Below are 12,503 nucleotides of genomic sequence, written 5' to 3'. Positions count from 1 at the left end.
GAAATATATTTTTCAATCCGTTATTATCAATAGAGTCGTTGTAGTATAGTGGTAAGTATTCCCGCCTGTCACGCGGGTGACCCGGGTTCGATCCCCGGCAACGGCGTGTTTTTCTTTATTAATTTTTTGCTTTTTTACATTTGATGTGAATTTTTCGATTTCCACGGCCTTCGGTTTAGGGCCTCGGGCTTTAAAACCCAAAAATAAAAAAAGCCCGCCCTCATTTTCAATCTCTCTCTCTCTCTCTCACTCACAACTCACATCCCCCTCTCTTCAGTCTTCACTGATCAGAATTCACCGCTCAGTCAGATATCATCTTCTTCTTCTCTAAACGGCACCGTTTCTGCTCCCATTCATTCTGGTGCTATCAAGATTTAAGGTTCTGTAATTTTGTAGCGTCTCTTAGCAAGCAAACTGCGGTTCACAGACTTTTTCTGTGTGCAGATTTTGCCATGGAAATTGATGAGGCTCAACGAGTGCTTCCCTTTCAGCTTCAGTTCGATAAGCCAGTTGCCTCTCAGGTTTCTTTTACAATTTCTCAATAAAATCCCCAATGTATATGTGGCAGCGTGCCAAATTCGGTCTTTGTAACTTTGAATTTTGAATGGCAGATTAAAATTGCAGAATGGAACCCCGAGAAGGATTTGCTGGCTATGGTCACTGAAGACTCCAAGATTTTGCTGCACCGTTTTAATTGGCAGAGGTTGTGGACAGTCTCTCCCGGTATCTCTCTCTCTCTCTCTCTCTCTGATTTTATGTTATTCTCGTCTTGAGTGCTTTGAGTGTGAGCTTAGTGGTACTTTTTTTTTTCTTTTCTATTTTTGAATTTTGACTAGGAAAGAGCATAACATCATTATGTTGGCGTCCTGATGGTAAAGCAATTGCTGTTGGGCTTGAAGATGGAACAGTTTCATTGCACGATGTTGAAGTAAGTAGCATAAACATTTTTTACGATATGAAGTTATAACCTATGCTTTTCTATTTTTTTGCCTCTTCATTTATGATTTTTAATGCAAGGCAGAACGGAAAGTTGCTGAGAAGCTTAAAATCCCATGGTGTTGCTGTTGTTTCTCTTAACTGGGAGGAGGATGGACAGATGAATAAAGTATGTCGTTATTGATCAAATTGTAGGCCATGCACCAATTTGGGTTTAGTGGGTGAAAATCACTTTGTTTTTATTTACTTGAACTTTTTTGTGTGTGTTAAATTTCAGCCAGAAATATATCTCTTCTTACAAAACTTTTGCCTGGATGTTTAACCATGCTCTTGCTTCCATATTTACTTGCTAACTTTTTTGAACTTCTGATGTTTCATTATACTTTAGAAATTTGAGATTAGAGTTAATTTACGAAAATATATATATCAAATTTATGACATAACAATATTAATCTGACTCTATTTCTGATATAATTTTTATAGAAGCTTTCGGGAATCATCTTTGTTAGTATTTTTCCTCTAAATTTTGGGGGGGGGGGGGGGGGGGGGGGTGGGTGGGGGTGTGGTGGGTGGTGGGTGGTGGTGGTGTGTGTTGGGAGAAGAAGGGGGGAAAGGAGGGAGATGAGTTTGTTTTTTAGCGGCAATGTATGGTTTCATTTCAATCCATTTCTTGAAAACTAATTTCAGGATGAGCAGGGCAGCATATCAACATATGAAGACCGTACTCCTCATTACTTCCCACCTCCTCCAAGAGTTCCACGGATGCCTGGACTGGTATCTGGAGATACTGGTTTTATAGATGATAGTGAAGATTCATTTCGAGAGCTGTCAAATTCTTCACAGCAACGATTTAATATCCTCTGTAGTGGGGACAAAGATGGATTCATTTGCTTCAGCATATTTGGGATTTTCCCAATAGGGAAAATTGTAAGTTGTAACATGTGAAGCATTCTTAAAAAATGATGGAGTTGATAATGCTTTATTATGTTAAACTACTTATTTCAGTTTATGTGTGATATATCACTTAACTGCCTCTGTTATCTTTAATTTTTAACGCACTTGCAATGTGCCAGAACATACACAACTTCTGTGTTCCTACTCCGCTTATGGATACAAAAGCTGAGTGCAGACTTCAGAATGCTTCTGTTCACAAGGTACATTCATCCTTATTTCAGTTTAGTACTTCTGCATGTGGGGAATAGTTGATGGCAAAGTTACTGTCATGGTCTTGGAAGATTTCTTTCTGTTAGGATTTTTCCATTTCCTAATGCGATCATAATTTCCAGTTTTACCTTTTATTTTATTTTATTTCACTTTAACATCATATGCTTCATTTTTGAAGCTTTTCGCAGGCCAACAGAAAAATACTTTACCAGATCAAGCTGATGTTGTTACATGTTGTCATTAGGTTGCTTTGTCAAAAGATCTTTGTCATTTGATAGTCATATGTTCAGGAGAATTGAGTGAAGATAGGAAAGAATCAGACAACAGGCCAATGACTCAACATGGTGTGCGTGGCTTACACTGCACAGTGCTTGATACATCTATATTTTGGAAGAGGTAGCTTTCTTATAAAAACCAGGATACCACATATTGCTAGTCTCTATCATCTCTATCATCTCTTTCTTTTTATCTTTTTGTTCACTGTTTCAATGCTTACCAATAACTGCTCTAGATGTAAAGTTTTGGGCTCCGACATCAGTTTAGACGTAGTTGACATAGTCATGCTTAGTATTGCACCCCGTTTATGTTTTCTACTCAACTGTTGATTTCCCTTCTGCATTTATAATGTTTTATGACTGTCTTTCTCATTGTAGGAAAAATGAGCTTCACCAAGTGGCTCAACAAGCTTCTAACATTGAGGAATTGGTTGAGGTTATTCGGGCATCACTTTCAGTTATGCATAAGCAATGGTCTGATGCTATGCACACTTTTCATGAAAAGTTTGATTCTCTTTCTAATCTGATTATTGACAATGGTAACTTCTCAATGACTCTGTATCCCTCTTTCTTGATGCAGTTCTTGCTTATTTTAGTTTTCCATTCATACATTTCCTACCATTTGTATATAGGACTGGACTCTTGTCCCCAAGAAGAGTTTTTGAGTCTTTTAGGTGGTGCAAGGACTAGTCCAGCAGTTCATCAATTTCTAGTTAACTCTCTTGGTGAAGTGGTATGCTTAGTCCTATATAGAAACCTCTTTTGACATTAGCATTTAGTGATATGCTAAAAAAAGTGTACATGAGAGCATGGTGGATTCAACAAGTGTATTTACTAATAGGGTGTGAAGCGCGTGTCAAAGGCTGTTTGTGGTGCCGGGAAAGAACTTCAGCTTATTGTCCTAAATCATCTCCAGGTGCGTTATTGATAGCTCTTGCTGTTGATGCAATAGTTTCCTGTTAGGAGCAATTGATTTTTGTTCTACTTTTTGTTGGTATCATCTTGTACAAAAAGGTACAACACTTAATAGTTCCCTGATCAGGATCTATATTAAAATACAATGCTTCTCATACATGGATATGAAACTGACGGAAGTAGGAAATATTATTTACCTTTTTTTAAAGTTCACAAATTGATCCATGTTTATGTTTACAGAAGTAGTAAACCTGCTGCCTAATATATATGATCCTGTTTTCTAGTGTTCCTTCTATCAAAGGGTTTGGGTGCAAACTAAACATAACTGCCTTTTTCCAGCCTGCTGCAGAAATTATTGCATTCAGGATGGGCGAACTAAGAGGCCTTTCAAGATGGCGAGCAAGATATCAGGGTATTGGTTTGGATGAGGCACTCATCAATAATGCGACAGAGAAAGCTGGAATGATACTTATACAAGTAGAACGATTTATTAGGGTGCTTTCAACTGTGGTGCAGCAGGTTTGTTTGCATCTTAAAAGCTCGTTTATTTTAGAATGTTCTCAGATGGAGAATAAATATTGCTTGTATAACTATATGCATGATCTAGCAGATTTCCTACTTTTCTTTTCCTTCACTGTTGCCAACTATATTTACTACATAGGCTGTAGTCAGAAATGATAGTTGCTCGGATATCTTAAGATGATTTTCTGTTAATTTAGAGAAACCATTGTTATTTAACTCCAAAAAGCCACCTGAACTTTTAAAAAGACTAACATTAGAAATAACTGAAGAAGTATAATAATTCAGGCAGTTTGATGATTATGTTCTGTACAAAATGAAAAGTTTCTTAATTTCTGAAATTCTGACGTATTTTCTTTCAGTTTTCAAATTTCTTCAACTGGCTGTTGAAATGTATAAAGTTACTTATGTCAGAACCTAGTGATCATCATCTTCTACTGTACAATAGGTCTGTGCCACATATTCTTCTTTGTTTCATCTGCCTACCAGCATATATTCTTTAACTCACAACATAACACTTTGGCAGTGAACTTGTTGTTATATTCTTGAAGTTTTTATACGATCAAGATCCTGTGAAGCAGTTGCTGGAAGCATCAGAAGCTGATGACCATATTGAAGTTGGTTTGTAAGTTGTTTTTAAATTACACTGACGGACAATCTAGTGTATAGTACAACCATTTTCTCAATTGGTATATTCTATCATTTAGTATCTTTTATGCATATCATAGTTATGGCTTATCTGTAGCCATCTATTTTGTATAGCTGCAGATGGTTTGATATCTAATATCCTTATTGCCTGCACAGCACATCCAAATTAAAAACACCAGATACTTCGTGCATATCTGTATACATGCATGTGCATATGAAGAATGGACATGTGTGCTTGCATGTGTGGCAATTCTGCAAGTATATGGATTCTCATATTAAATCTCTAAACAGTATGAAGTTGCCTTGTTTTCAGGGAGACAATGCAGAGAGTTAAAGAATTAGTTCAGTTTGGGGGATTTTCAGATTTTGAATATCTGCAAAGGACATTAGCCAAGGAATTTCAGCAGGTGGAGTCTAGGTACGTAGATGGTTGGCGAATAAGTTCAGTTTGGGGGATTTCCATGCCCTCATCTATAAATTTTTCCATGGAACCTGCAGTCTCATAAATTGACGTGCTTCCATTCCTCAAAATGTAACCATATCATTATTTACTGTTAAAGGAAAATGTTAATCTATTATGAGCTCTCTGACAGAGATCAGAGAAATATTGCTTTAATGATTTCAAATCACCATTCCTGTTTTTAGTGGTTCTAGCTATCAAATTTTTTTTTTTTCCTTTTACTGCAGCCAGTAAACTTAACTTAATTACTTCAGTCACCATGAAAGTATAAATTTGTTTATTCTTTACTCCAAAACTTTCCCAAGTAACTTGAAATGAAAATGAGATCCTGCTTGATTAACTTTACACCGAGTCATTGACAAAGACAAGCAAGTGGGCGTGCACACACTCACATATAAGCATGTACACATACGTTCTTTGAATAGTACGTGCTTTTTCTATTTGAACTTACAGTTACCCCTTGTTCTTTTAGTTTTAAGGAGGCTTTTCGGATGCCTTTTACTACAATTTCAAGAAAGATACTGTGCGGGGATTTATTGCCGCTTTGCCCTCTTCCACCTTCGTCAGCATCTTTGTCTTCCACCATTCCGATGTCAGTATCGTATTACAAGGTATTTATTGTTTTTGCAATTAAGGATGTTTTTAACATGCGTGATCAACCAGCAATTGTTCTATTATTCGGAAAAATCAAAAAGGGATTCCAATACTTCAAATTCACTATCAATGGCATTAACTCTTTGTTTTCTTTCATACTCCATAGGATGCCTCCCAATCTGTCTCTTCTCATCAGAGTCAACACATGCTTCTTGATTACATATCTTTCCAAATACCAGATGATTCTTTCTCCGGAGTTTCGAATTGTATAGGCATAGTGAGAGGGTTTATGCTTGACTCGATCAGTGTAAAGAGGGGTTATACTTCACTAGAAGCTGTATTATTGTGTGTACCTGGTGGTTATTGCTGTGCGGATCTTTCCTTATATAAGGTAAAGACCTAAGTTACCATGTGCAGTCATCTCAATTTTTGTTTTTTGGAAGGTCACTTAAAGTGCTTTATAATGTATAACAGGAAAGTCAGATTGTTCTGTTATTGAATGAAACAACTGCCACTTCTGAAAGTTCTGGAACTGCTTCTATGATGATTGTGCAAGCAAATGACCTTCCATTTGTATCTATCTCAAGATCCACTGGTCTAAACTACTGGAAGTTGCATCAACTAGAGGTAATTCTAATCTTTGCTCCCTCACGCATTCATTGTGTTAAATTACTTAATATAAAAAAATCCTGTGACCCCCGTTCTCTCTGTTCGCATGTTGCTCTGTGGTATATGATACTTTTCTAAAACATGTACATTTAGGACTCTGTCTTTCACTTGCAAATGGAGAATGAGAAGGTTCGCAGTATACCTCACTCTGTTATTGCTCCACTGGCAGTCAGTTGTAAGTTCTTTAATTCTGAGTTCAAATCAACTTGTTCTATCACTTGTGTCTGCAACAAGGGAATTGTGCGTGTTTTTGTTTTTGTTTTTTGAAATATTGGCTGAATTTGTTGTAACAGCATCAAGAGGCGTGGCTTGTGTTTTTGCTGCAAGAAAACGTGCCTTGGTCTACATTCTGGAGGAAGATGAAGACGAAGTCTCAGATGCAGAATGACTTGTATATATAAATTAATTTCTCACTCACTCCTAGGACAAATTTGTTTGTTTTACATTCTCTTCCTCGGCGTGTATCATAATTTTGTTCTCGCAAACAAATGTGTTTTAAATTTTGTTTCTAGAGCATGTGTCATAATTATTTTTCTCTCGTAATTAATTTACATTTTGTAAATATAAAATAGAGAACTGAAAATTGGGCTTTTATTGTGGACCAAAACCAAAAAAATCGGAGGTTGCTTTTTGGTACGAGTAACATCTGAATTTCTTTGCAAACTCAATTTAACAAAATACCTTCTACCCCAAAAAAGAAAAAGAACGAAGCTTTGATGATCATGAAAAATAAGATGAAATGTCTATCGCCATATGTTCTTGAAAAACAAATAAGTCAACATAGAGCTTCTTATTGCTGATGAAATGTGAAAACATGAAACGATCCAACAATTTTAATTATTAATATCGAATTACAAAGCAACACAAAACGCACATTAGCGGTGTCAGATCGCCACCAACACAAACTAAGGGCATGATAAAAGTTCAGCATACTAGCAAATGAGTGTAGAACTCGCCTACCCTCATATTATCATAATCACTTACAAATGTAAACAAGAAAAAACCTTCGCAGACTCTCTAGTTATACAGGAAAGTTTCCACTCCGAAATGCTATTCTCAGATTAGCAAAGGCCTTCAGTTGAAACAGCTCAACTCCTGTTGGTTTCAGAACTTGCAGGCAAGAATGTTGTTTTATGTTGCCAGCAGTAAAACACAACTGTAAAAGCAGGTGTCAATAGAAGACATAAGCTTACCGCACACGAACTGTACAAGCAGAGCAGTCCCAAGAATGTCAGGCTTGTATTCCAAGAAACAGCAGGACAGCTCGAACTTAAGGTTTTATCCATTGATATCCGCCCACAACCATAGTCCTCCATTGTGTTAGAAGCTGCAGCATGACAGGAATCAGGGGGGCGGGGAAGACGAAAGCCTAGAGACACCAAAATCCGATCAGCTTTGCCTCGTACAAGTCATATTTATGAATCATCCAACTCAACTAGCTGTGCCCGTCTCTCAGCAGCCTTCTTTCTGATGAATATGCCCCATCTAAGGGCTGCCTTGAGCTTGAGCCAGCCAACAACAGCTTTTCCAGATGAACGACTGCGATCATCATCAGTACTGTAGTTCACTGGTGGAGTGGGGATGTATGCTGTGGAATAAGGATAATTGTCTTCAGTAACGTTCATGGAGGCATGTCCATAACCGTGACCGTGACCTTGACCTTGACCACCCATGTTAAAGATACGAAGTAGATGCTGCATATCTTCATTTTCAAGCATCTCATGGCTCCTCATACGAATTTCTTCCTCTGGGAAGAGGTCCTCAACTCCCCTATAAGAAGTAAGATTGGATGTACCAATATTCTGGAACCCTGATGTGGATGACTGTGGGGGACCGAAGGCAAGCATGTTTTCATTTCTTTGAAAATGAGCCTGGTTTGAAGTGCTAGGCAACTGATTCTGTAGAGGAAATGCCAAGCCATCAAGCTGAATGGGAGCACTGAGATTTACGTTCTGTGTTGAGAATCTGGTAGCCATGCCATCATTATAACCTAGAGAGAGAGAGAGAGCATTCACAGACGTTAGAAACCACAGTTTAGCCGAAACACTCATAACAACAGTTTTTTCCTTTCATATCTCGGGATTTTAAAACACATACCTACACTTGAAAAAAACACAAGTTTGCAGGGCTAGTTAAAAGAATAATTGAATATGACCAATTTGTGCCAAAATTTTATATATATATATACCTCCTACACTTAGGCCCGAGTCCATAGTAGGCTGTTCTGCAGAAACTGAAACTGGAAGGCTAGGTAGGGTGAATTGATCAAATGAGTTTGGATAATCTTGTGTGGCCAATGGAACCTCAGGTAGAGAAGCCTCTGGACTCTTCTGCTGCTTAAAGTTTAAAAGAGACTTTCCATCATACTCCATCACATGCATCCAGTTGTCATATGCCTTCTTCACCAAACCGTCCACATAGACCTGAAAGAAACAAAACCATTCACAATTCTCTCAGATTCACCTTTTTGGCATAGTTTAGAAACTAAAGAATTCTTTTCTGGAAAATCTACTAACATATAAAAAGTATCGCTTTAACAGCCCCAATAAAACTTTGAGGGATCACAGCTAATTACTACTTTGCATCACTTCAGATACATTAACCATGTCAATCTCCTCTGGAGAAAGAGGGTTGTTTGTAAATAAAATAGAAAGTGCATATGGACTGGATTCTTCGGTGATAAAGAATTGCCCAGTTGGACAAAACGGAGGCAACCTAATTCAGTTTAGTGGTTTACAACATTGAACTTGTAGTATCAGTTGTTATAAGAAGGAACACAAAACAATAAAATATATCAAATCCAGGCAGTATGAAATATACATGAAAAAAGAGAAACCAGAGGGTCACATACCTTCTGACTGTCCGAGAGTGAATCGGCAGAGTAAAATTGTTCATTGGTAATTAAGCCGCTCAACTCGTAGATATCGTTAAAAACAACGCCAACATTCCTTGCATCATCAGGATAGTAGACATAGAGTTTCCCAACTAGAAGACAGGTTTTTGCATGCTGTATAAGGACATCCCACATCTTATTCGACATGCCACTTCCAAGAATCTATGACAAATGGACAGAAAAATAATTAAGAACTGAAACTTCATTATCTGAACATGACAAACAATTCCACAATCTTACATTCCGCAATCTCTGCGAGTCTCTAACCACAAGTCGTAGGAAGTCTTCAACTGTAACAATTCCAGCTTTATTCAGTCTCTTGTGGAATGAGCCATCTTTTCCGATTTTCTCCAATCTCCAGACCTCATCATTTAAAGCAGGTGGGTAGTGTTTCTTGTATACTGTAAAGCACACAAAACAAAACTGACCGTTCTGACTTTTTTTCAGCTAACAAACAAAGGAAACATGAAATAACACTAATTATGAACTCACATTCCCCACGGTGATCCTTAACAGTAAAGGCATCTGTTTTTGCTTCCCGTATACGAATGCCCTCGCAATAGCCTGAGGCAACTTTCAGTCCTAGCCTGAATTTTCTGCTCCTAATCCAGCTAGAGTTATCAGTAAATGTTAGCTCCCCTAGTGTTCCTACACCTTCCTTCAGAGTCACTTGCAGATCCCCAGTCAGAAGTGGCCTCTTTCCTTCACGCTCTTTCACCACATGGCTCTCAAATTCTTCTTGGGTCCAGTTATCATCATCCTCATTGTTAAAATCACCTTCAAGCACAACAACATCTAGTTTCACCACAGACTCTGGGCCTGATGTCACAACGTGCTTTGTATTTGCATCAATCAAGACAATAGGGATTGCAGAACCCCACTCCCCTTCTACTTTTCCACCAGTAAAGAGAGGAAGAGACAACCTAGACCTAAAGTGCAGCTGCAAGTGTCTTCCATCAGGCCCTTCAATTTGTTTAGGAGAAGACCTGCTGTTTTTGAACCCATTAGAAGAACAAACTATTTATATGGAGGCATCAGAACTGCCTAAATAGAAAAATGGAAACAACAGAGGATCGGAACCCATTAACAAACAAGGAGGAAATGGGGGAAAGGGTTGATACCTTCCAGTAAGTTTGGCAGAGCCTAATTTTGCTAAAGCACGCTCCACCTCTTCACTAACCTGTTCAGCAGCGTTAAATAAATAAGAAACATCCAACAATGCTTCGCACACAATATACTTATATAAAAGGATCGAAAACTAGTCATTAGACATTCATATAGAGACAGTTATATTAAGCTTTCACAGAGAAGACAAAAGTCCACAAGAAAATAAAAATATCTTACAACTCTACGTAGAATCGGCTCCAATGACGAGCAAAGCTTTTGCAGACTATCCACCTTGAGAGCTTCAACAATTACACTGCATTAAGTTGAATAGTATCGATAAACAACATTTTGAGTGCATTCATCATGCTCAAGACATTCAATTCATTCCAGGCTTATATTCTTTCTTTCTTTTATTTTATTTTTATTTTCTAAAAGTAGTTTTTTAAGTCCATCTCTAACAAATGAATAACATGAATCCACAACAATATAAGCCAAAATTGATTAATTTCCAGATACTGTGCCCAACATAATCCCTAAGAGAATTAGATAACACAATGAAATTGTTGTGTTTAAGAATAAGAGAAGCATCAGACATCTGAAAAGAAACTGATAGAGTCATTAGACGACTTGTATGTCACAATTAGAGAAAATGCGTGCCACACTACGGGGCCCCAACACTCTTTTCGCCTCCACAAGTAGAGAAAATGCGGACTTGTATGTCAGCCACCATCCCTTATGATAAAAAAAATTAACTCCAGAACATTATAGTTGCCCCTACTTGCGATATATGGGAAGTTGGGCATGAACACACATAAGTTATAGAGTGGGCATGAATTAATTACATATAACTGAGACCAAGACCTTTGAGGGGGGAAAAAGCTTCTTAATCATAATTGCACTGTGAGCAAAAAACTTCTTAATTGTACTTTTTACATATTATTCACAACAAATAAATGAGTTTTGAGTTTCTATAGCACATTTATCAGTTCAACACTTCAAGGTCCAATATTTCTCACACAAAACACAAAATTCTAACAGATTTCATATCCATTTTTACGTTACAGAACACACCCAAACAATTAACAAATTACTTCAAATTAACTGGAAATCCAAGTTTTTTTAACCAAACAAAAAAGGACCTGGCTAGAGCAGGCCGTTTCCTATCTGGCTGGCCTTCTTCAGCTGAAGACGAATCCAAACCTCGCTTCTCCCTCGCCATACTATTCGATCTCTCCATGTACCTTGTCTGCATCTTCACCGTTACCAAAACTAAACCTCCTGTTTGGTTGCTGAGAAAGTGGAAGAAACCAATCAGACAAAATACACAAAACTTTCAAATCACTTAGAGCTAACGTTTAGTTTGACTTGAATTTTCCATTCCCAGACGCAAACACACACCAATAAACAAACAAAAGTCAACAAAACGACTCGAATTTATTTTCTTTCTTCCGTTTTCTGAGCAGCCAAACAAAATACGAAATCTGATCCAAAACACGAGTCGTTCTCTGCTTTATTCCATGTGTGATGTGTGGAATCAAATTGGATGAGAGGAAAAGGGAAAAGTAGGGAAAAAAAGCGAGCGGGAAAAAGTGAAAAAAAAAAAACCTGAGAGGGAGAGAATTTGAGGAATCTGAGAAGTTTCGTCGAAGCGTCTGCGAATTTTCTCGCTCGCTAACGTCTTTGAAACAATTAAAAGAGAGAGATAGGCTTTTTGTCCCAGTGTGCTGGGCTTACAGTGGCCCTCTTTTTTTTTTTTCTTTTTTTTTTTTCTTTTGCTCCAAACAGTGACGAATCTCTCGCTGCTCCTTGGTCGGGTGGCTGAGATCTTTTGCGAGCAGACAATCGGCCGATAAGGACCGTTGGATCCATTGAAGTTTAGGAATCTTTTGAATTTTTTAATGATTGGCCACGTTAGTCTTCGGGTGTGCTTGCGTGTGTTTGTATGGGTCCAGAAAAAGTGTGCGCTTTGGCGATTGTAGCCGTCTAATTTAAGATTTTATTTTTTCCAAAAATGAACGAGTATTAAAAGAAAATTAAGAAATGAGTGATGAAGAAAGTCAAGCATGCTTAAGGAATCAAACTGCAATTTTTCTTCCTACTAATCTGATACGAACAAGCACCAAAACTTCTGGTATTTACTATTTCAATTTGTTTACTTTGCTAAGCAACTTCATTTTATGATTAGGACATTTCTTTCTGGTTATGTGTAATGAATGAGTTCTTTTATTTCCATCTGACTTGATAAATCCTTCCGGTGATTATCACACCACCACGTGATACTACAATTCCCTTGTGTCATAAGACGTGTATTTATTATTATTTA

General features: G+C 37.6%; 2 protein-coding genes and 1 non-coding gene across 7 annotated transcripts; 2 read left to right on the top strand and 1 right to left on the bottom strand.

Moving 5' to 3' along the window:
* Positions 1 to 34: 34 nt before the first annotated feature.
* Positions 35 to 106, top strand: TRNAD-GUC. Its single transcript has one exon. It is a non-coding gene; the product is annotated as a tRNA-Asp (tRNA).
* A 137-nt stretch (positions 107 to 243) lies between these two features.
* Positions 244 to 6,640, top strand: LOC117626705 (anaphase-promoting complex subunit 4). Of its 2 annotated transcripts, none has more exons than XM_034358519.1 (19): positions 244 to 379; positions 445 to 521; positions 612 to 723; positions 837 to 928; positions 1,022 to 1,105; positions 1,624 to 1,863; positions 2,010 to 2,090; positions 2,345 to 2,496; positions 2,754 to 3,108; positions 3,217 to 3,291; positions 3,630 to 3,809; positions 4,172 to 4,257; positions 4,336 to 4,434; positions 4,771 to 4,875; positions 5,390 to 5,528; positions 5,678 to 5,902; positions 5,986 to 6,138; positions 6,274 to 6,355; positions 6,474 to 6,640. In XM_034358519.1, exons 2-19 carry the CDS (start codon positions 453 to 455, stop codon positions 6,566 to 6,568), a joined length of 2,424 nt encoding a protein of 807 aa, XP_034214410.1. In that variant the 5' UTR covers positions 244 to 379; positions 445 to 452; the 3' UTR covers positions 6,569 to 6,640. The 2 variants fall into 2 exon arrangements, with proteins under 2 accessions (XP_034214410.1, XP_034214411.1); XM_034358520.1 differs by having other exon boundaries at positions 244 to 521; positions 2,754 to 2,914; positions 3,008 to 3,108.
* A 311-nt stretch (positions 6,641 to 6,951) lies between these two features.
* Positions 6,952 to 11,909, bottom strand: LOC117624290 (calmodulin-binding protein 60 B-like). Of its 4 annotated transcripts, none has more exons than XM_034355444.1 (9): positions 11,786 to 11,909; positions 11,320 to 11,469; positions 10,418 to 10,493; positions 10,195 to 10,253; positions 9,566 to 10,062; positions 9,314 to 9,474; positions 9,032 to 9,235; positions 8,369 to 8,603; positions 6,952 to 8,170 (listed from the first exon to the last, which is right to left on the bottom strand). In XM_034355444.1, exons 2-9 carry the CDS (start codon positions 11,430 to 11,432, stop codon positions 7,596 to 7,598), a joined length of 1,920 nt encoding a protein of 639 aa, XP_034211335.1. In that variant the 5' UTR covers positions 11,433 to 11,469; positions 11,786 to 11,909; the 3' UTR covers positions 6,952 to 7,595. The 4 variants fall into 4 exon arrangements, with proteins under 4 accessions (XP_034211335.1, XP_034211337.1, XP_034211338.1 ...); XM_034355446.1 differs by having other exon boundaries at positions 9,566 to 10,059; XM_034355447.1 differs by having other exon boundaries at positions 9,566 to 10,059; positions 11,579 to 11,819.
* Positions 11,910 to 12,503: the final 594 nt, after the last annotated feature.

This window comes from Prunus dulcis, chromosome 4 (genome assembly GCF_902201215.1).
Source record: "Prunus dulcis chromosome 4, ALMONDv2, whole genome shotgun sequence".
Classification (NCBI taxonomy): domain Eukaryota; kingdom Viridiplantae; phylum Streptophyta; class Magnoliopsida; order Rosales; family Rosaceae; genus Prunus; species Prunus dulcis.
The sequence above is the reverse complement of the archived record's forward strand: the minus strand, read 5'-3'. Positions and strand labels throughout refer to the sequence as shown.